Source organism: Mesoplodon bidens (genome assembly GCF_964165515.1).
Source record: "Mesoplodon bidens genome assembly, chromosome: 2".
In the NCBI taxonomy this organism is placed as follows: Eukaryota; Metazoa; Chordata; class Mammalia; order Artiodactyla; family Ziphiidae; genus Mesoplodon; species Mesoplodon bidens.
Window position 1 is genome coordinate 9,398,972 of NC_138177.1, and position 18,805 is coordinate 9,417,776.

General features: G+C 41.7%; 1 protein-coding gene and 1 long non-coding RNA gene across 4 annotated transcripts in view; one reads left to right on the top strand and one right to left on the bottom strand.

Annotated features, from left to right (window-relative positions):
• Positions 1–10,706: 10,706 nt before the first annotated feature.
• Positions 10,707–13,985, bottom strand: RGS2 (regulator of G protein signaling 2). Its single transcript, XM_081216030.1, has 5 exons — positions 13,856–13,985; positions 12,713–12,814; positions 12,554–12,615; positions 11,812–11,978; positions 10,707–11,564 (listed from the first exon to the last, which is right to left on the bottom strand). Exons 1-5 carry the CDS (start codon positions 13,963–13,965, stop codon positions 11,370–11,372), a joined length of 636 nt encoding a protein of 211 aa, XP_081072156.1. The 5' UTR covers positions 13,966–13,985; the 3' UTR covers positions 10,707–11,369.
• Positions 13,986–14,159: 174 nt separating this feature from the next.
• Positions 14,160–18,805, top strand: part of LOC308607169 — a 122,164-nt gene continuing 117,518 nt past the window's right edge. For 2 of the 3 annotated variants that reach the window (XR_014013960.1, XR_014013961.1), the window contains exon 1: positions 14,160–14,450. This is a non-coding gene — a long non-coding RNA (uncharacterized lncRNA). Of the gene's footprint in view, positions 14,451–14,813; positions 14,940–18,805 lie in introns of those variants that run through there. The other variant, XR_014013962.1, reaches the window with a different exon arrangement.

Genomic DNA, 18,805 nt, shown 5'->3' on the forward strand with positions numbered 1-18,805 from the left:
GAACAACAGTTACAGTGGTGGAGTCAAGATGACCACTGGAATCTGATTATTCTTTCTGCTCCACAACCTTTCCACTCTTTTCTTAGGATGCACGGAGCATGTCCAGGCTTGAGATGGGAGACCTTTCAGTAGAAAGTTGTAGTGAAGAATCCAGGGGAGAGGTGGTGAGGACCTGCCCAAAGGTATACTGCCTTCATGTAAATTACTTAGAATACTATTGTTGTTGGTTGTCTTCATGTAAGTTCTCTCCCCACTATTTTGTTTTCTTTTATTTTCCCGTTTTCTTGATGTCTTCACCTTGTAAATTTAAGGAGTACAGCTGTGAGGAGAATCTCTGAGGTTTAGTAACTCAGCAATGTGAATGGCTGAGGTTTCTAACTTTCATAAAAAGTACATATAGTGACAGGTTTTTATCCCAGGGAATAAAGTATGTGATAAAGTCAGTAACATGATAGTATACTAGGAAGAGAAGCAGGTTGCTACCTGAGGAAATAAACCATAAAAAATAATCAGAAGGTCAGGAGCTCTCTAGAAACATTAGCCTGGAGTATCAAAATAATAACAGTAGCAAAAACTTTAGATTAAACCTGGTATCTTTGCTGATTTGAGAACTACCTCAAGGGGTTGTTATATTTTAGAATTTAAAAACACTGAATGTAATACGTCGGTGAAAAGATTCTTTTTCTTACGGATAAAAATTATTTTGGAATTAATAGAAAGCTATGGCTTAGCTAAAACAAGTTTTATGTCTATTTTATGCAAAGAGGATTTGTTATTGCAAAGCAGAACCGGGCTTTTGTTTAGTTCATCAGTTGGTCAATACAAATTCACAGAACATCTGACAATACTGCACAGCTAAAATGTGCCTTCCCAGACCACCCAGTTTTCTCCCTATCTCACCACTTAGCTTATTTTTTTTGGGGGGAAGCATTTGCCATAATCTAGAATTAACTTGTTTGTTTACTTGTTCATTATCTATTGACCCCAGTGGAATGTAAGTTCCAGGGGCAGGAAACCTGTCTCTTATTCAGCGAGGTGTCCTCAGTGCTATGCACAGAGTACGCACTCAACAAGTATTTGCTGAATGAGAGATTAGATGCAGAGATTAATAAACCGGTGTGCCATGGGAATGTGAGTTGTCTTTTTTTTTTTTTTTTTTTTCTTTTGCGGTACATGGGCCTCTCACTGTTGTGGCCTCTCCTTTTGTGGAGCACAGGCTCCAGACGCGCAGGCTCAGCGGCCGTGGCTCACGGGCTCAGCCACTCCGTGGCATGTGGGATCTTCCCAGACCGGGGCACGAGCTCGTGTCCCCTGCATTGGCAGGCGGCCTCTCAACCACTGCTCCACCAGGGAAGCCCTGTGAGTTAAGTCTTGAAGCATCTATGGGATATGGGTAGGATAAATGGAGCAGGGAACCTATTCAGGCAGGTCAATACGAGTGAAATGATGGTGGCTTTTTAATGGGGATGAGGAGGCAAGCAGAGAGATTAAAGCAGTGATTTTATGGTAGATTGTTTGGGGGAAAATTAAGGTTGTTAAGGGAGAGGCAGATTGCAGAGAAGATCCAAAGCCAAGCAGGATTTTAGAGTTAGAAGAGACTTCACGATCCAATCAACTCCCTTAAACGTGAAGTGGCTGGATGGACTTCCCTGGCGGTCCAGTGGTTAAGACTTCGCCTTCCAATGCAGGGGGTGCGGGTTCGAGCCCTAGTCAGGGAAGTAAGATCCCACATGCCTTGGGGCCAAAAAACCAAAACAGAAGCAGTATTGTAACAAATTCAATAAAGACTTAAAAAAAATATGGTCCACATCAAAACAAAAATCTTAAAAAAAAAAAAAAAGAAGATGAAGTGACTGGGGTGCTGAGAGGTGACGGGTGACCTAGACAGGTAACTAAATGGTTAATGCTGTTACGATCAGAAATCTCATTCTGTTGACTTCCAATCCAGTGCTCTTCCTATGGTACTTTGGAAGTAGGAGAGCAATGAAACTGAATGAAACACAGTATATGGTAACGTTGGTGTTTATGAAAAGTAATCTGACTCAGTATGTAGGGTGAGTTGGAAAGGGAAAACTCTAATTCCAAGAGAACAGGCAATCCACTGGAAGTAGTGTTGTAAGCAGTGGAGCTGCAAATCAAATTTCTAAACATATTCCTTGTTTTATATTTATTTGCTCACTTAATACTTCCCATTCATGTTTGAACTGATAAAGACAATAGTGCATGCAGTTGGGATAAAAATCATGTGTGTTCTAAATTTCACTTTACGATGGCCCATTTTCTGGTATTCTCCCCAAGTCCCTATTGAGTCATGGACTGCCTCTGCAATGGCTTTAGAACTATCACACAAATACCAGTTCCTTTTTAGCAGCATGTGTGGTAGACATTGTTGATCGCCCACACAGTTTCATTTCCTCCTTACTAACAAAACCCTACTTTCCTTCAGCAACCCACCTCAACCCTAGGCATGAGCCCTCTCCTGGACCGAGTAGTACTGGATCCTGGTGATGATTCCACACCTTTGCCAAGGATCCTTTAAAAGCCCAGCCTTGTGCTTCCCTGGTGGCTCAGTGGTTGGGAGTCCGCCTGCCGATGCAGGGGACACGGGTTCGTGCCCCGGTCCGGGAGGATCCCACACGCCGCGGAGCGGCTGGGCCCGTGAGCCATGGCCGCTGAGCCTGCGCGTCCGGAACCTGTGCTCCGCAGCGGGAGAGGCCACAGCAGTGAGAGGCCCGAGTACCGCAAAAAAAAAAAAAAAAAAAAAAAAAAAGCCCAACCTTAAGCCAATCTGCATGATTTCTTCTCTGGACTGCTACAGGGTGACCCAAGGAGACTTAAGAAACCTTCTTAACTGACTTGGAGGAGCGATCTCTTGTCTCCATCGCTCCTGTCACTAGTGGCAACCTTTTTTTTTTTTTTAACATCTTTATTCAGGTATAATTGCTTTACACTGTTGTGTTAGTTGCTGCTGTATAACAAAGTGAATCAGCTATACGTATACATATATCCCCATATCCCCTCCCTCTTGCGTCTCCCTCCCACCCTCCCTATCCCACCCCTCCAGGTGGACACAAAGCACCGAGCTGATCTCCCTGTGCTATGGGGCTGCTTCCCACTAGCTATCTATTTTACATTGGGTAGTGTATATATGTCAATGCCACGCTTTCACTTGGTCTCAGTTTACCCTTCCCCCTCCCCGTGTCAAGTCCATTCTCTACTCTTCATCTTTATTCCTGTCCTGCCCCTAGGTTCTTCCCTTTTGTGACCATGGTGGAAGCCAGTCTGTTTTCAAAACAGAAGTATAGAGGAGGGCTAGAGAAACAATGCCCAGTCACAGCAGGAGCCCGGATTGCACAATGACTGGGGTCGATCCTATCTTTGAATTTCCATATTTTGCAAGCCAGCTTGATTGGGGTTTTTGACTCTTTGCAGACAAAATCATCCTATGATAGATATAAGCCAGAAGACTGTAGAGGGGATATCTACTGCAACAGAAATTCCCATGATGGCAGAGACCATGTATCTTGTTTGCTGCTTAGTGGGTACCGGGCTGAATATTGTTGAATGTGTGAAAGCAACTCCTAATCCTAATCCTAATTCTAATTCTAATTCTAATTCTGTGCAAAGGAGTTAGTTCCCTTAAGAAACTAGTTCTTTCAAGTCAGGATTTTCTAGGGGTCTTCCAGTCAACAGTATTTACTGATCTCCATCATGTCTAGAAAATTACACCAAGTAGTGTTAGTAGCTAATGCTTAAATAAATAATGTTACTATTAAACATCATTTGCTAGCACTGTTATAAGCATTTTACATGTATCTATCCATGTATTTGGAAAAGAAATCAAAAGAGCAGAAAGACCTGTTAAAGGGGTCTGTCCCTTGCTGTTATATAGCTGAGAGTGAGGTTAAGAGCTTCCATAATATGTCCCTGCTTGGTGACACAACCAGTAAGAGTTGGAGGTGGGATCTGATCTCAGGCAATCTAGCTTGACTGCCTTTATTCAGCAAATAGAAGGCAGGTTTCCTAATTCAAAGCAGCAAGGTGGTAAAGGATTTTGAGAACTGCTGGCTACAAAGTATATTTTGGGGACTGGAAAAAAATAAGCAAAGTGTAAATTTATTCTGGTTTATAATCTGTCATCTCAGACTCAGCTTTTACTGTTATGCTTTGCAATAAGGGAGCCACTAGCCACATGTGGCTGCTGAGCACTTGGAAGGTGGCTGGTGTGGACCTGGATGTGCTATAAGTGAAAAACATACACCAGATTTTGAACACTTAATAAGAAAAAAGTACATATGAAATTTCTCTTTCAAAAAAAATTTCTCTTTCATAATTTATTATATGGATCACATGTTGAAATGATAACATTCTGAATATTCAGGGTTATATAAAATATATTGTTAAATTAATTTTACTTGTTTCTTTTTACGTATTTTAATGTGGCTATAAGATTTAAAATTACCTATGTGGCATGTTATGTTATATTACATTATCTTTTCTATCGGACAGCACTACTTTACTGATTTTATGTTTAGTGCTGTTTCTGGGTTCTTTCTACATTCTCTGGATGAAAAAAACGTCTCAAAGTTCAGAGATACTTTAACAGTTTCAATAGGGGGTGAATTATTGACTGTTTTCCTAAAAATAGTTGTCTGATGATCGAAATTATTTCAGAAATTATTGTTATCAGCTGCTCTTAAAATGTTAATCACCGTACTATCACTTTTGTAGAAAGTTATAGGACTTGTGAAGTTCCGGAATCTGAAAACAGAAGTACAAGAAATTAGAAAGAGGTAGCACTTTAAGCCCTGACATTTAGATTACCAGGCTCAGTGGCCACTTCTGAGAAGGCACAGGTTTCTGCCAAACAGAGATTTAATACTGTAAACTTTCCTGTTTTTGTATTGTTAACAGGGCAAAGGTCTGCTAAGTACCACCTGCTTCTCAAACCAAAGCTTTATATCTGGTCTTTCTCAGACTTCACCATGGCTCACATAAACTGCATATGTGCATTTTCTTAGTTCTTTCAATATCGTAGTTTAAAAATGCACTTGTCGTAGACAAGCTGTAGTTGCATTCCGAAGTGAGAGACTGAAGAGTAATTTGGGGTGAAAGTGGCAAGAGGCCTATGAGATTGGAAGTTGCAGATGCATTAAAAAAATAAAATAAAAATCAGGTCCCTTCTTACCCCAAAGCAGACAGCAGCAGATATCAATAGTTTCTTCTCATTCCCTTTTTTGTCCCATTTCTCCTTTTCATTATTTTGATTTGGTGTGACGTCCGTACATGTCTAAGATATACAACAGCTAAGTAAACACATGGCCTCACTTAGGGAAGTTTCCATATAGGGCAGTGTGCTTTATAAACTATATAAATATCAGATTAATTTGGGATTTGAGAAAAGCTAATGTTAGGATCTTATCCAAGATCCACACAGTTAATAGTTTTTTTTTTCTAAATTTGCAAGGCAAAAACATAAAGAAAAAATGAAAAACTATGTTGACTCCTGAAAAAACATTGTTTTGAAAATTTAAATCCTTTATATCTCTGCATGCATTTTTACTGAGGAGTTTGTGAATCGATCAGTCAATGACCTAATTACTGAATCAATGATCAATGGGCACTGAGTATCTTCCATGTCTGGAACTTTACTAGTTACTCCAAAAATTAAGTAGAATAAGCCAAAATGGTCCAGTTATTGACCATTTATTTGGAAGATAAGACAGACTCCCTTGGCAGGATTTCATAAAGGTGAAACTTGATCTGAGCCTTGAAAAACGAGTAAAATCTAGGGAAAGAAAGGGTGGTTCTGTGCAAGAGGAACAATTTGATCTCATAACAGGAGAAAAATAATATATCTCAGGAACAGTAAGAAAATCCAGCATTGAATGTTTCTGGTCAGTGGTGGGAAATAAGATTGGATGGGCAGCAAAAGGCCACATGGTGGAGAAGTTTTAGCCTTAGATATAGGAGTTTATCTTGATTTGGGAGATTCCAGAGTTCATATATTTTGTGTGAGAAAGTCAGTGTTCAGATGGTAGTCTAGGGAACAAATGAGAAACAGGACACGGGGTCTGACCTATCAAGCTCTAGTCGAGAGGACCATGACAGTGGTGTGCTTGATGACTAGGCTGGTTGATGATCTTACAGAAATCAGTTTTTAAGACAAATAAAGCGTAGTTTTTGTTGTGATTTTGAATTTCCAGCCTTTCTGTTTCTTTCCTTCTCAGTAGATGACCATTTCTCCTGCTCTTTCACATCTCCCGTGCCTGGAGAAGCTCTTCATAAATATTTGCCAAAAATAAATCATTGAAATGTCAATAGTTTTCAAATATACATCTCCATCAAAAATATCTGCCTACAATATCTGTTTATTTAGCTGTTGTATATCATAGCACATTGCAAAATGCAATCCTGCTTTCTCCTTTCCTTTTATTTAAACTGTTTCTCAACCCTGACACTCTCCACTTCATCCTTGCTAATCGATCCTTTTCTTTTTCTTTTTTTTTTTTTTTTGCGGTACGCGGGCCTCTCACTGTTGTGGCCTCTCCCGTTGCGGAGCACAGGCTCTGGATGCGCAGGCTCAGCGGCCATGGCTCACGGGCCCAGCCGCTCCGTGGCATGTGGGATCTTCCCGGACCGGGGCACGAACCCGTGTCCCCTGAATCTGCAGGCGGACTCTCAACCACTGCGCCACCAGGGAAGCCCTCAACCCATTTTTAAAATCTGCTAAAAATTGCCACTTCACTTTGTTTCTTGATTCATTCCATCTAAAGGGTCTTGCACTTCTCTTTTGATAATTAATCGCCAATCATGGCCCGCCTCATGTTTTACTTTTGGAACATTATTTCATCAGATACGTAATTGGTGCCTCCTAGAGGACCAATGTCTTACCATCCCCTGTGTGGTTGAGATCGGTGCTCTGCATAGATGTGTAATTTGCTGTTAACTTATTGGGTTGGCCCAAAAGTTTGTTCGGTTTTAAGTAAAAATAAAAGACACATTTTTTCATTTTCACCAAGAACTTGATTGCACAATGGATTCACTAACCGAACGAACTTGTTGGCCAACCCAATACATTCAATTATTTGGTGACAACGTCCTGGTTTAGGCAACGTGGCACGTCTCATCCGGGCTATAACTGCAGTCTCCTGATTCATCTGCTTGACTCCAATTTATCCTTCATTTGCTGCCCAGGTTATTTTGTACATTTGAGATTGGTATCCATCACCTCAGAATAAAATCCTAACCTTTCGTATTCAAGACTGTCCTCTATCACCTGGTTCTGGGCCATGCTTCTACACCGATCCTGGCCTTATCCTGCCAGGTACTCTGGTGATGCTGAATCATGGACCCCCAATGGGTAGTACCAGGCTTTTGTTCAATGCTATTGCCTTAGGCTAGCATGTACTTCTTACTCCTCTAGTGATTCCTTTCTTTTTTTTTTAAGATGAAACATTTTAATATACATATATCATTTACACACACAAATATATGTAATATGTATACAAGTACATAATGTGTATACACTCACATAATTAAGGAAATTAACCATAGTGTTTACAAAACATATAGAATAGAAAAACTACAGTGTTCAACAGAGGAGAATTAATTATAATAAGCACATGTTACAGAACACTATGCAGTTCTTAAAAATAATGGTCTTCAATAATAGAGAGTCTGGAAAACATTAAAGATATAGCTTTAGATTTTAAAATCAGGTCACAGGAGAAGCTTTTGGGTGCTGTTATTGTTGCCTCAATCAATTCCAAACTACTCCTTGGATCCGATGCCAAAATGTAGATCAACCTCATCTTCCTGCCATTGACAAAAACACAGCCTCCTCACTCTGCAACCCCACAAGGTAAGGATCACTGCCAGAAATGATCAAATAATGTGGTCAAACAAACCCTCTACCAAAGACCTGTTTCCTATAAAATTTGGGGTGATCATTTTAAATCACCACGTTGAAACTCATGTATTGCCTCTCTGGGCTCACATGACAGATAATACACAATTCTAATTTTTTCAGTGGGACCGTATGAAATTACATTTTGAAGTGCTTCTGAACTTAAAATAGATGGAAAATGAAATATTATCAAAGCGAGTGGACTGTGGAGTCTAAGTGTACGAACTCCAACAAATGGGAACATTAAGTGACATTTATTTGTGGAGGTACGTGGTTTCTAAACTTAAATCTGTTTCAGCTTGTTCTACACTAAAGAACATTGGAAAATACCACCTGAATAAAGCCTGTACTTCTAGCAGCCCGGAAACGGTCAGAACTCTTGCTTCTTGTTACTATAATCTGGCTTCTCCTTCTATTAAAGGTCAAAAGTTAGAGAGAACATGCTTAGTAAGAGGTATTTTTTTTGCCAAGAAGAAAGCTCGGCAGATATTTTCAGATGTTTGAGGCAATGGGGCTTTTAAAACCTTGTCCTCAGTTCCTTGTGCATTGGTAGATACTTTCTGTTTCACCAAAATGTAAGAGTTTTTAATATTCATGCATTCATGAATGCAGCTGGCATTGTGTGCCCGTCAAGGTGCTAGGTGCTGGGATCTGGCAGTGAGCAGAAAAAGACACGGAATCCTTGAACTGTGACATCTGCAATCCAGGGGGAAAAGATAGAATTATTAATTATCGTACAAATTAATGAGAATTCTATTAAGTGTGCTGAATTAGAGAAGCTGGTGCTATGAGAACATCTAAAAGGGCATCTGACCCAGGTAAGGAGGTCAGGGAAGGCTTCCCTGAGGAAGTGACGATCGCACCTATCTGTGAATGATGAGGAAGAGCTAAAATTGCATTCCATGCAGAGGGACTGTGATGCCCAAAGGTCCTATGGAACCAGCGGGCATAGCACCCACGGGGGAATAGAAGTAGGTCGGTGAGGCTGGCAGAGAGAGCTGGGGGACGCGTGGTGGAGGATGGATGGAGTGGAAGAAGGGGTCAAGCCCATGCAAGTGTTAGACTGTATTAAGGATGATGCCTTTATCCTGATTGTTTGGGAATCCTGTCAGGGGTTTATGAGCAACAGGAGACAAGATCAGGTTTCTGTGCTGAGAGGCTTCCTAGGGTTAAAAAGCAGGGAACACACTGGAGGGGGGAAAAGTGAGTGAGGGTAGGTGAGTTGAGACTGTTGCAGTTGCCCGGGCAGATGGTGGCACCTTTGATCAGGGTGGCAACAGAAAGCAGGCTGGAGAGAGACTTGAAGTAAAAATAGGACTTGGTGACAAATTGGATACATGGCGTGATTCCTGGGTTTCTCTGTTGGCCAAAACCCTTCCAAATTGAGGCTTGTGCAGACCTGACGTATTTATTCTCCAAAGACATATCTTTCAGTGACCCTTCAGAATTTTTATTCTATCACTATTTATGGAGCACCTGTTATGTATTATTTTGGCTGCTGGTGACACAGGAGTAGACTAGTTCAAGTCTCTCATGGAGCTTGTGCCTGTTGGTCCCAGAAAGTGGGGTGAAGGTGAAGTTCAGTGCAAGCACCACGAAAACAGTTTAAACCAGGGGAGGTCAAGTTTTCTTCCGGCAAATCAGGATAAATGTTCTAAAAAGCGCTTTACACTACCTAAAGCCCCTTACTACGTCACAGGAACCAGTGGGATAGGCAGGAAGGTGTGAGTTAAGGAGCCAGGGCAGATTAGGACTCCCAAGGTCACGAAGGGGTGCGAAATCAGTCCATGGGCTCAGGTTTTCCAAGACGAGTGTCCGCCCTCCTCTTCAAAATGAAAACCATCATCGGGAAGGTTGAAAAAGCAGTCTGCTGGAGAAGAGTATTCCTTTTCTAAGTAGCTGGTTTGGAGAATAACAGATTCAAGGCCTCTCTCTCAACTAGGGAAAGAGCACACGTCTAGGTGAAGTCTAAGCCACAAAAGCATGCTTCTTGCCTTCATCATTAGCTGCAGTAACATAACCAGATTCTTTTTTTAAATTAATATTTATTTGGCTACACCAGGTCTTAGTTGCGGTGCTCAGGATCTTCATTGCCGTGTGCAGGATCTTTTAGTTGCGGCATGCGGCATCTAGTTCCCTGACCAGGGTCAAACCCTGGCCCCCTACATTGGGAGCATGGAGTCTTAACCGCTGGACCACCAGGGAAGTCCCCAGATTCTTTATTGGCCAAATGAAGGCTGGCAAATCAGGGAAATTCTGATTTTGTACAGCTCCATCATGGAAGTGAACAGTTTCAGGTGTGGATCTTGGAAGCTCATGCCATTACCCTGCGGGGGAACATGGAACCAAGGGAAGTAAAAAGGCCTGCTTTCTTCTTTATTTGGTTTCTTTCTTCATTTGAGCAGCTTAGTTATGTGAATAATTTTGGTGCTTTGTCTCTTACATCATTTTACTTCTCGTATTTAGCTGATCTTTAATACTCATGAAAGGCTTTAAAGCCAATGTTCCCATATTTTCAGTATCAAGCTTGATTTTTACAAGGTTGTATTAGAAAGGTTGATCTCAGGGTGGCTCTAAAGATGGGACCTGACCTCCTTTGACCTACGGAAGCATTAGAGATGGGAACAGATCTTCCCTGCAGCTGTAATTTCTCCGAGGATTGTCAATTCTCACTAAACAGGCCCATCAACTGACACTTCTTCTTCACCAGAGAGGAGATATTTCACCTTGTATCTGCCATATTCAGTTACCAGAAAAACCCACCCCAACCCACATCTGGACCAAATATTCAATAACATTATTTATCAAAATAAATTTATTAAAAGTATTCAAAGACCACTTCAAAGTTTAGCTGCCATCAGGACAGTTTTGGCACTCAGAATGGACATTGTTATTTTCTACACAACAGCACTCATTCTATTACACACACCGATTGACAATTCAAACAGACTGTTTCAGTTTTAGAGTTACGTGAGAGAACAGTACTGATGATCTGTAGTCATAGGAACTTCAATACCCTTGCACCTAGTAAACATGTGTTACCTACTACTAAAGAAACTACAGCTAAACCACTATGTGGTAACAAAGGACTGATTTAGGGAAACATGTACAGCCAGCTCACTAAGGCCACATAACCCCAGACCTATTGATAGTAAATGCTTCTGGACCAAGTGTTACATCGTTATCTTTCAGTCTCAAGCTCCTGCTTTTCCAGCGCGAGACACGCCACGTTTAGACCACGCTTTCCCTGTGCTCCATCAGTTACGGAAGCTGTCCCAGTGCCAGCTTCTCCTAGACGGCTACTGGCTTCCTGATTCACTACCCAACTCTGAATCAATAGTTCTGAGTGATGTTTCCTGAACACCCAGGCTGAATTCAAGGTCAGTCTTTTTGGCAGGTGACAGCCGTTCCCCTTAGGAAAAAAATGAAATGTCCTCGTTTCTGGCCTCCCTTTTTCATCTCAGGTAGCATGGGGCTCTGTGGTGATCTGTGGCTTTTTACACAAGTCCTGGTAGAATTCTGACTCCAAGAAACGGGGATAAGAGTTGTTCTCCATCAAGCTGTACACCCTTTTCTGGGCAGTTGTAAAGCAGCCACTTGTAGCCTCTTGTATGTTTTGGGCAATCAGAGTTTTGGTTTGAAAGTCTATGTTGATCTGAAATAAAACATAAAAAGTGGTTTATTCCATATTCAGAGTTAACAAAAAAACTAGCATGTGTGATTAGCTTCACCAGCCAAGGCACTGAAGAAATGTAATTAACCTCCCTGAAACTAGAAGTAGGGGAAAAACATTTACCCCACTCCGCTTTTAATGTGAGGTCTCTTCAATTCTTTCTGTTTCACTTTGGTGCTGAGAATGTTTAAAACGTGCTAAAAGGAGGAACTTTTTTATCTCCCCTTACCTCTTTTGGAGCTTCTTTTTCTATGAAATCAGTATATATTTTCTTTGCTTTTGAGGACAGCTTTTGGGGTGACTTGGTTTTTTTGAAGTCTTCACAGGCTAGCCAGAATTCAATATTTTCTTCACAGAATTCAGATTTTAAAAAAGCCCTGAATGCAGCAAGACCATCTGGGGGTTGGGGGGGGGGGAGAAAGAAAGCAAGCATACAGTGAACTGAGTGACCAAATAATCCCTTCTGTTTTTTCCTAGAACTCCCACTCCCCTGGCCCCATATTTTATTATTTCTAAATGATAGCAATTTTCTAGATTTCAGTCAACCTGTAATGCTCAGAATTTAGCTCTTTAAAGACTAAGATGCCGGTCAGCAAAACGCTTAAGTTGGCACACTACTACAAAAATATATAAATACTTAGCTTCGCTGTTAATGTAAATATTTATAGGGGAGCCGTAAGTTCTCTGGGAACGACGTCTCTTGAAAACACTGTTTGCAATGGAAAACCTGACTCAACCTTAACAGAAAGCAACTGCCATTACAGTTTTGGGCTAATTTTTTTCCCACCTAGAGTGAAAAAGTCATGCATTTCCCTGGTTAATCACTGGGAAATAAAGGAGAAGAATACGCCTCATGTCATGGGGATTGTAAAGTAAAATTCCCCTTGGGCAAGCTGCTCTTGCTGTGTGGACACAACGTTTCTAGAGTCTCCTGATACTTGAAATGGATCAAATTCAAGAGGTTAACTTACATTTACTGGCTAGCAGCTCATCAAATGCTTCTGACCACAGCTGGGCTTCCTCGGGAGAAGGCCTGCAAGAGAAGTTCTGCGTATTAGCTCACTCATGTCAGAGGTTCCCTTTTCAGCTCAGCAGTGAGCTCATTTGCAAGTACAAGATTTTCAACTTACTTGGTGAAGGTTTGCTGTTTGCTTTTCTTGCCGGTTTTGGGCTTCCCAGGAGAGGAAGAATTTTGCAAGAAGTAGCTCAAACGGCTCTTCCAATCTTTCAATCTTAAAAAAAAAAAAAAGAAAAGAAAAAAAGAAAAAGGATATTCACTTAGTGGCAACACTTGAAATTGCCAATGCAGCTGAAGGCATTTTTACCAAATAAAGTTGCTCCCTCTAGCTACAGACAAACCAAATAAGACACAACTCTTCCTGTCAGTCTTACACCTTTAACGTTTAAACCCAGCACCTATATACTAAACACACTAGTTTCATCCACTCATCGGAACATAATGACTAGTTTTAAAACTAAGGGTAGAACTACCTACAATTATAGGGTGTTTTTATGAATCTAGTTTGCATAGTTCAAAAAGCAGATGTTATTTCTGGCCCACAGAAGGCAGCAGTTTTTCTGGAACGTTAATTACAAGTCTAAGACATTTCACACTTGATGAAACCCACAGTGGAACTGCCCTGAACCAGCCCGTGCTCACTTCCCTCTACCCTTCGCGCAGGAGGCTCTGGACCACCCTAGAAGCTGTGCGTAATGAAAGTATGTGTGTGAGATGGCCCGTCCTCCTCCCCCAATTACAACACTCATTTTAAGAAGATGATGCAGAACAATTATTTGTTCCACAGTCCTGAGTGGGTGAGATCTGCTGTTCAATTTAAAAAAAGAAAAGATTTTAAAAGAATATATTCGGAATCAGCAAAAAATATCTACATCGCAGCAGCCATGTAAAGCTGAGCAAAATTTACAGTGCAACGTACGAATGCTGGGGACGCGCTTCGGCCGCAGGATTCCCTGAAGTCATTTTCGCTGCAGGGGGACAAAAAGCCAACCAGCATCTACCACCGCCTCTGCATCAAGAATTTTCTGCAGTTTCTAAACTCTACCCGAGAGTCCTTCGCTCACGTCACAAAAATAAATACCCACGCAGGTTTAAACCTTACTTAACAAATGAACCTTTTCCACATTTTTTTTTTTTTTTTCCCTGCAGAGGTGCACGCTACCCAGTTCCAAGCGCAAATGTACCGCATTTGCAGCCGCCCAGGACAGCTGGGTCCGCAGGGGTGGCGGGGGGGAGAAAAGAAAGCCTTACTCACAGGGTTCGCTTCATCTTCTCCCGCTTCTCCTCGCTCTTGGGGCCGGTGCCTGCGCTCTTGTCCATGGGTCCGCAGTCGTGCTGGACAGCCAGGAACATAGCACTAGGCATTATCGTGTTCCGACTGAGGATACTGCTCCGAGTAGCGGGGCGGGCGCCGCCGTATTTATAAAAGGCGGAGGCTCGGGGGCGGGGCCTGACGACGCCACTCCCGCCTCCACTGGACGCCGATTGGCCAGCTGCAGCCGGGCACGGGGGCGAGGTCAGCTCCCGTCTGCGCAGTCACGGCTGCCAGCGAAGGGTCTGGAAGCGAGGAAGCTCCTGACGTCTGCGGCCCCGGCGTCGTGCGCAGTCGGGCCAAACGCGGCGACCGGCTCGGGTCGGTTTGGGAGCAGAGAAGTTTCCTACCGAGTGGTCGCCAGACACCTCTGCCGAGTTGTGGCGGCCGGGCAGGGTCGCAGGGCTGTGGAGGCAGGGAGCCAGGTCGGCTGCAGGCCCGGCCGGGGCGCTCGCCCTCCCCTTCCTTTTCTCCATCCCCTCCCCTCCCCCACGCTCACGTGCTCCTGACCCCAAAGCGAGCGAGGATTGCCCAGCAGGTAAAGGTTGCTTGCTGGGAACCCGAGTGCAATTACCTTATTTTGAATTAGGATGTGTTTCCCCCTTTTTGGAGCGCACGCCCTCTCCCCACGCCTCATTTCTTGGTCTGCAAACTGAGGCCGTGGGGAGACCCTCATCTGTTCCTCTTTGCTACTCCATTTAATTTGCGGAAGGAAACCGTGAATGGGAGGAAAGGTGACGGTCCAGAGGCAGGTGGTGTGACTGACTTTGCGTTCTGCCTGGGCGTCTCGTAGCACGTTTGGAGATGAACTTTGGTCAGGGAAGGGACAGGAGAAAGTGCTTTCCCTGGGTGTGCAGTTTTGATCACCAGCAGGCACGTGGCTGGGTCTGTCCGTGGGGTTGCAGACTATCCCTCAGGAGTCCTTGGCTGCCTGTCCTTCCAGAACAGAAAGAGAAATCACAGACCTCCTTACGATGAGATAGAGGGAAACACCAGGACCTCGCAGCTGTCATACACCCGAATCAGTGTAAGAGTGCAAGGATGCAAGATTTCCTCCTGAGTCATTCTTAGTTGCTTAGAATTTACCAGAACACTTAATTGGCAAAAAGGAGAGGTGGCGGTGGAGGGAGGGAGGAGTTAACAGTTTGCTTTAATAAGCTTAGTCTGTGGAGTCTTCAAAAATTATCTTGCTGTAGCACGAGTTAAATGGTTTGATTGGTAAGGACAAGTAGATAACCTCAACTCCAAAATGATTTGATATCAGATAACATGATTAGAACCGTCCAGTGGAATATTCTAGTGGTTTTCCCTCAAGCGTCTAAGTAGCGAGATTAACAGCAAGGTATTAGACTGCAGCTATTCTCTCTGCTTTGCATAAGAGCTGTTAAAAGAAAATGGGGACTAGTTTACCATGTTCTTACGATGAGCTGCCAGTTGGAGCTCCCAGTTTGACTTGGAGAGTAAAGCCTGCAATTACTACTAAAGAGGACAGCCGTGTACTCACTTATGGAAAGGAAAATCATGTAGATTTCAGTAAGAAATACTGGAAAGCATGTTTGTGAAATGTAAGAATATAATTTTTCTCAAGCCTATGTATACTCTGCATCTCTGAAAGAACTTTGCATATTTCCAACAGCTATTTTCACTTTCTGATGATTCAGTACTTATTTATTAAATATGTGTAACATGCAGACACTTGCCTTTTCTTGCTACTTTAAACCTCAATATGTTTTTCACTTGGAACCTTGGATGGTAGAATTCACTCATAGTGGAAAAGACAGGAGTTCTGACTCAGAGGCATCAGGAGAGAGAGCTGGGCTTGTGTCAGGATATGTAGTTAGAGTCTCAGCTTCACCAGTAACTGCTAAGTAACTGCTGGGGCAGTCGCATCCCACCTCCCTGAGCACCCGTTTCTCGTCTCTGTTAAGAGTAATGAATGTGTTTTTCTTGCCAGCCTCACTGTATATTATGGGAATCTTTCGTGGAAGGCCGTTGCAAATTTTCAAGTACTATACAAAAGTTTGTTTTTTCGTTAAAATTTTTGTGTGCATGGAAGAAGGAAATATCTGGAAGCATAGCTATTCAAGGTAGAAAAATCATTAAAGGATTAATTCAGGGTTTGTTAGGTTATAAATGTGTAAGTACTAGTAAAATTCAAGATAACGTCACAGCTTTGTGGAGTACCAAGCTCGTAATAGGTACTTAATAAATGTTCTCTGGGTAAAAAACAAATAAGAAAATAAGTAAACTGTTTAGGATTTGAACTTTTTCAGAGATCTTCAAGCCAGAAAAGTTTAATCATCTCAATACATTCACGACAGTGAATGTATGTTGTGAATGTATATGTATATCCATGTAAGTAACTGGTTTAAATACAGACTATTCCAGATGTTTCTTGTAAGTTTTTAATATAACTGTTTGCTTTTTTTTGCAAACCATTTCCGATTGACAACTGAAGTTAAGGCAGGCAGACGTACATTTAAAGCGAAAACTGCAGTGTTTGATGACTTCCCTTTTTTGCTGTTGTTGTGAGTGGCTTTTAGGTGAATGGGATTGCTTAATATGAAGATGACACATGCTTTCCATTCTGCGTTGGAGGAAGAAACAATGCAGTAGGATGTAAATACTGCACAGCAAAACCTTAGCTTGAGAGTGGCTTGATGAACTACATATACATTTCCCATGCTGAGTCTACCGTGCCCTCTACTGGAGAGGCTGTCTGCTGAGCGCATTAGTGGTGGAAGCTTGCAGGGTGGTCCTTGAACTTTTTGTATCTAAAAAAATTTAAGTTACAGAAGAAGGCAAACAAAAAATACAAGTTTTTAGTAACACCAAAAGGAGATTACGGAAAGCAAAAGTGTCCCCTGCCATACTTCTCTCTTCTGCACCCACTATATGCTATTATTAATAAAAACTATTATTATTATCTGAAAATACTTATACATAATAACTTGCATACTTATGCTTTAGAAATTTAGGAAACAAGATATATGCTTTAAAAGAAAAGGATCATTCTGTGTATTCTCTGTGCTTTACTTTTTTGGTTAGTAAGATATCTTAGTTCCTAAATTTGTAAAAGCTGTAAACCTGTTGCTTACCTCATGAAATCTTAAATTGGTGAGCAGTTTAGAAAAAGGAAAAAAAAATTAGGAAATTAAGTGCCGTGTGTCAAACGGTGTGATGAGTAATGGGAAATAATGAAAACTTTTAGTATCCTAATTGTTGAGTGTATTTGAGGAAGTGTGACACCTGTCTTGTCCTTTTGTCTGTCTTTTTTGTCCTTTTTTTCTTTTTGGTCTTATTCTCATTTAATTGGTGGAATATTCTTTTAACAGATGGAACATATGACCCCACAATGAATGAATTTATGACCCCACAGGATTATGTACTGTACTCTTCACTCCTAATATGGTCTGAGATTTAAAATTCATAATTGTTCTCTTTCTTAGAAGGTAATTTTCATACCTAGGAGTTGTTAAGAGAGAAAGTGTTTTTGTCAGGAATGAGTCAGAGTTTCAACCAAATACTTGACATGTATTATAGAGGAGTTAATGATTTTACTAATCCTTGTATTGGTAATCTCAGTAAGAGCACTTCCATGGTTCTGCCTTAAATTCACCCATCGTGTGAAGTATGTCATACTTCAAATGCAGACAGGGCCTCCTTAAATTTAATAATTCCCTCTTACTAAGTAAAGCACCTGGATTCTCTTTGGAAACCAACAACAGGAGCATCACAAATTTTTTTTTCTTCCTGAATAAAAATCCTAATGTATATTGAAATACTTCTAGTAGGTTCCTGTAGTTAAAGAACACTTAGTATGAAGTCTAGGTTTGGGGGACTGTTTCCAGTATCTGCCTCTTGCTGCTGTCTTCTGTGACAGTGGGCCACATGGAATCCCAGGGGAGAGTAGGCCATTAGAAACACTTTCTGATGAAATAAGTTACATAGATGGCATATTACCTTATTAACTGCAGAGATAAAACTAGGGCTTTCTTTCCTGGCACTTGTTCTCCTGGGATTTTAATTTCTGTGCACAGAATTTTGTCAAATCATGAAAATGTCAAGTGTCTATTGATTACTGTTTCGAAATCTTGGGATATTGGCATCATAATGTACAAGATTTCAAAGGTCTATATGATATCAGTTGCAGAGAATCTTTTTTTTTTTTTTTTAAGTGTGAAGAAAGGCTTCTTTTCATCTAGTAAGTAAGGAATCCATTTGCACTGGTATTTCCAGCTTGCTGACTGTTCCTATGTAGGGAGTATTAATTCATTTTAGGCACTGGCTTTCAAAAGTCTTTGATCCATGGACTACTTCGCAAGAACCTAAAACCTTGTGGATTTTCTCTCCCAAACACATTTTTTTAAACCAACAAAAATTCCCAAATCTTAACCGAATTAACTGATAAAAGAACAGTGCTTTCAAGGAGATACCAGTAGGCCCTGCCCCAACTGCCTTGTTCTAAATGTTCAAGTCCTCAATAATGAGCTCACGTCCTCAGCTTCAAAAGACACAGTACTTTTGCCTTTATTTTCATAAATTATCCTTAGGAGAGCAGGATGTTTGGAGGGTTTGTCCATAATTGGGATACTTGCCTTTAGTTCCCAGTTCCTGGCATTATTTTAGTTATGACCCCAGGCAAATTGCTTAGCCTTCTTGTGCCTAGGCTTCGTATCTTCAGGGTGGAAGTAATTACAGCAGCCTTCCTTTGCGAGGAAGTGAAAAGCAAACATTGCGGGGACTGCATGAGTGTCTGGGTTGATGATAGCTCATAGTGCCCAGGCCCGGTGTTCAGCAAAACTTTGTAGTAGGACTAGTTTCTTCCAGGTTACTCTTTTTCCCATTTTGTTGTTGCTTTCCTAGCACCCACTATTTGCTGCTACTCTTAGG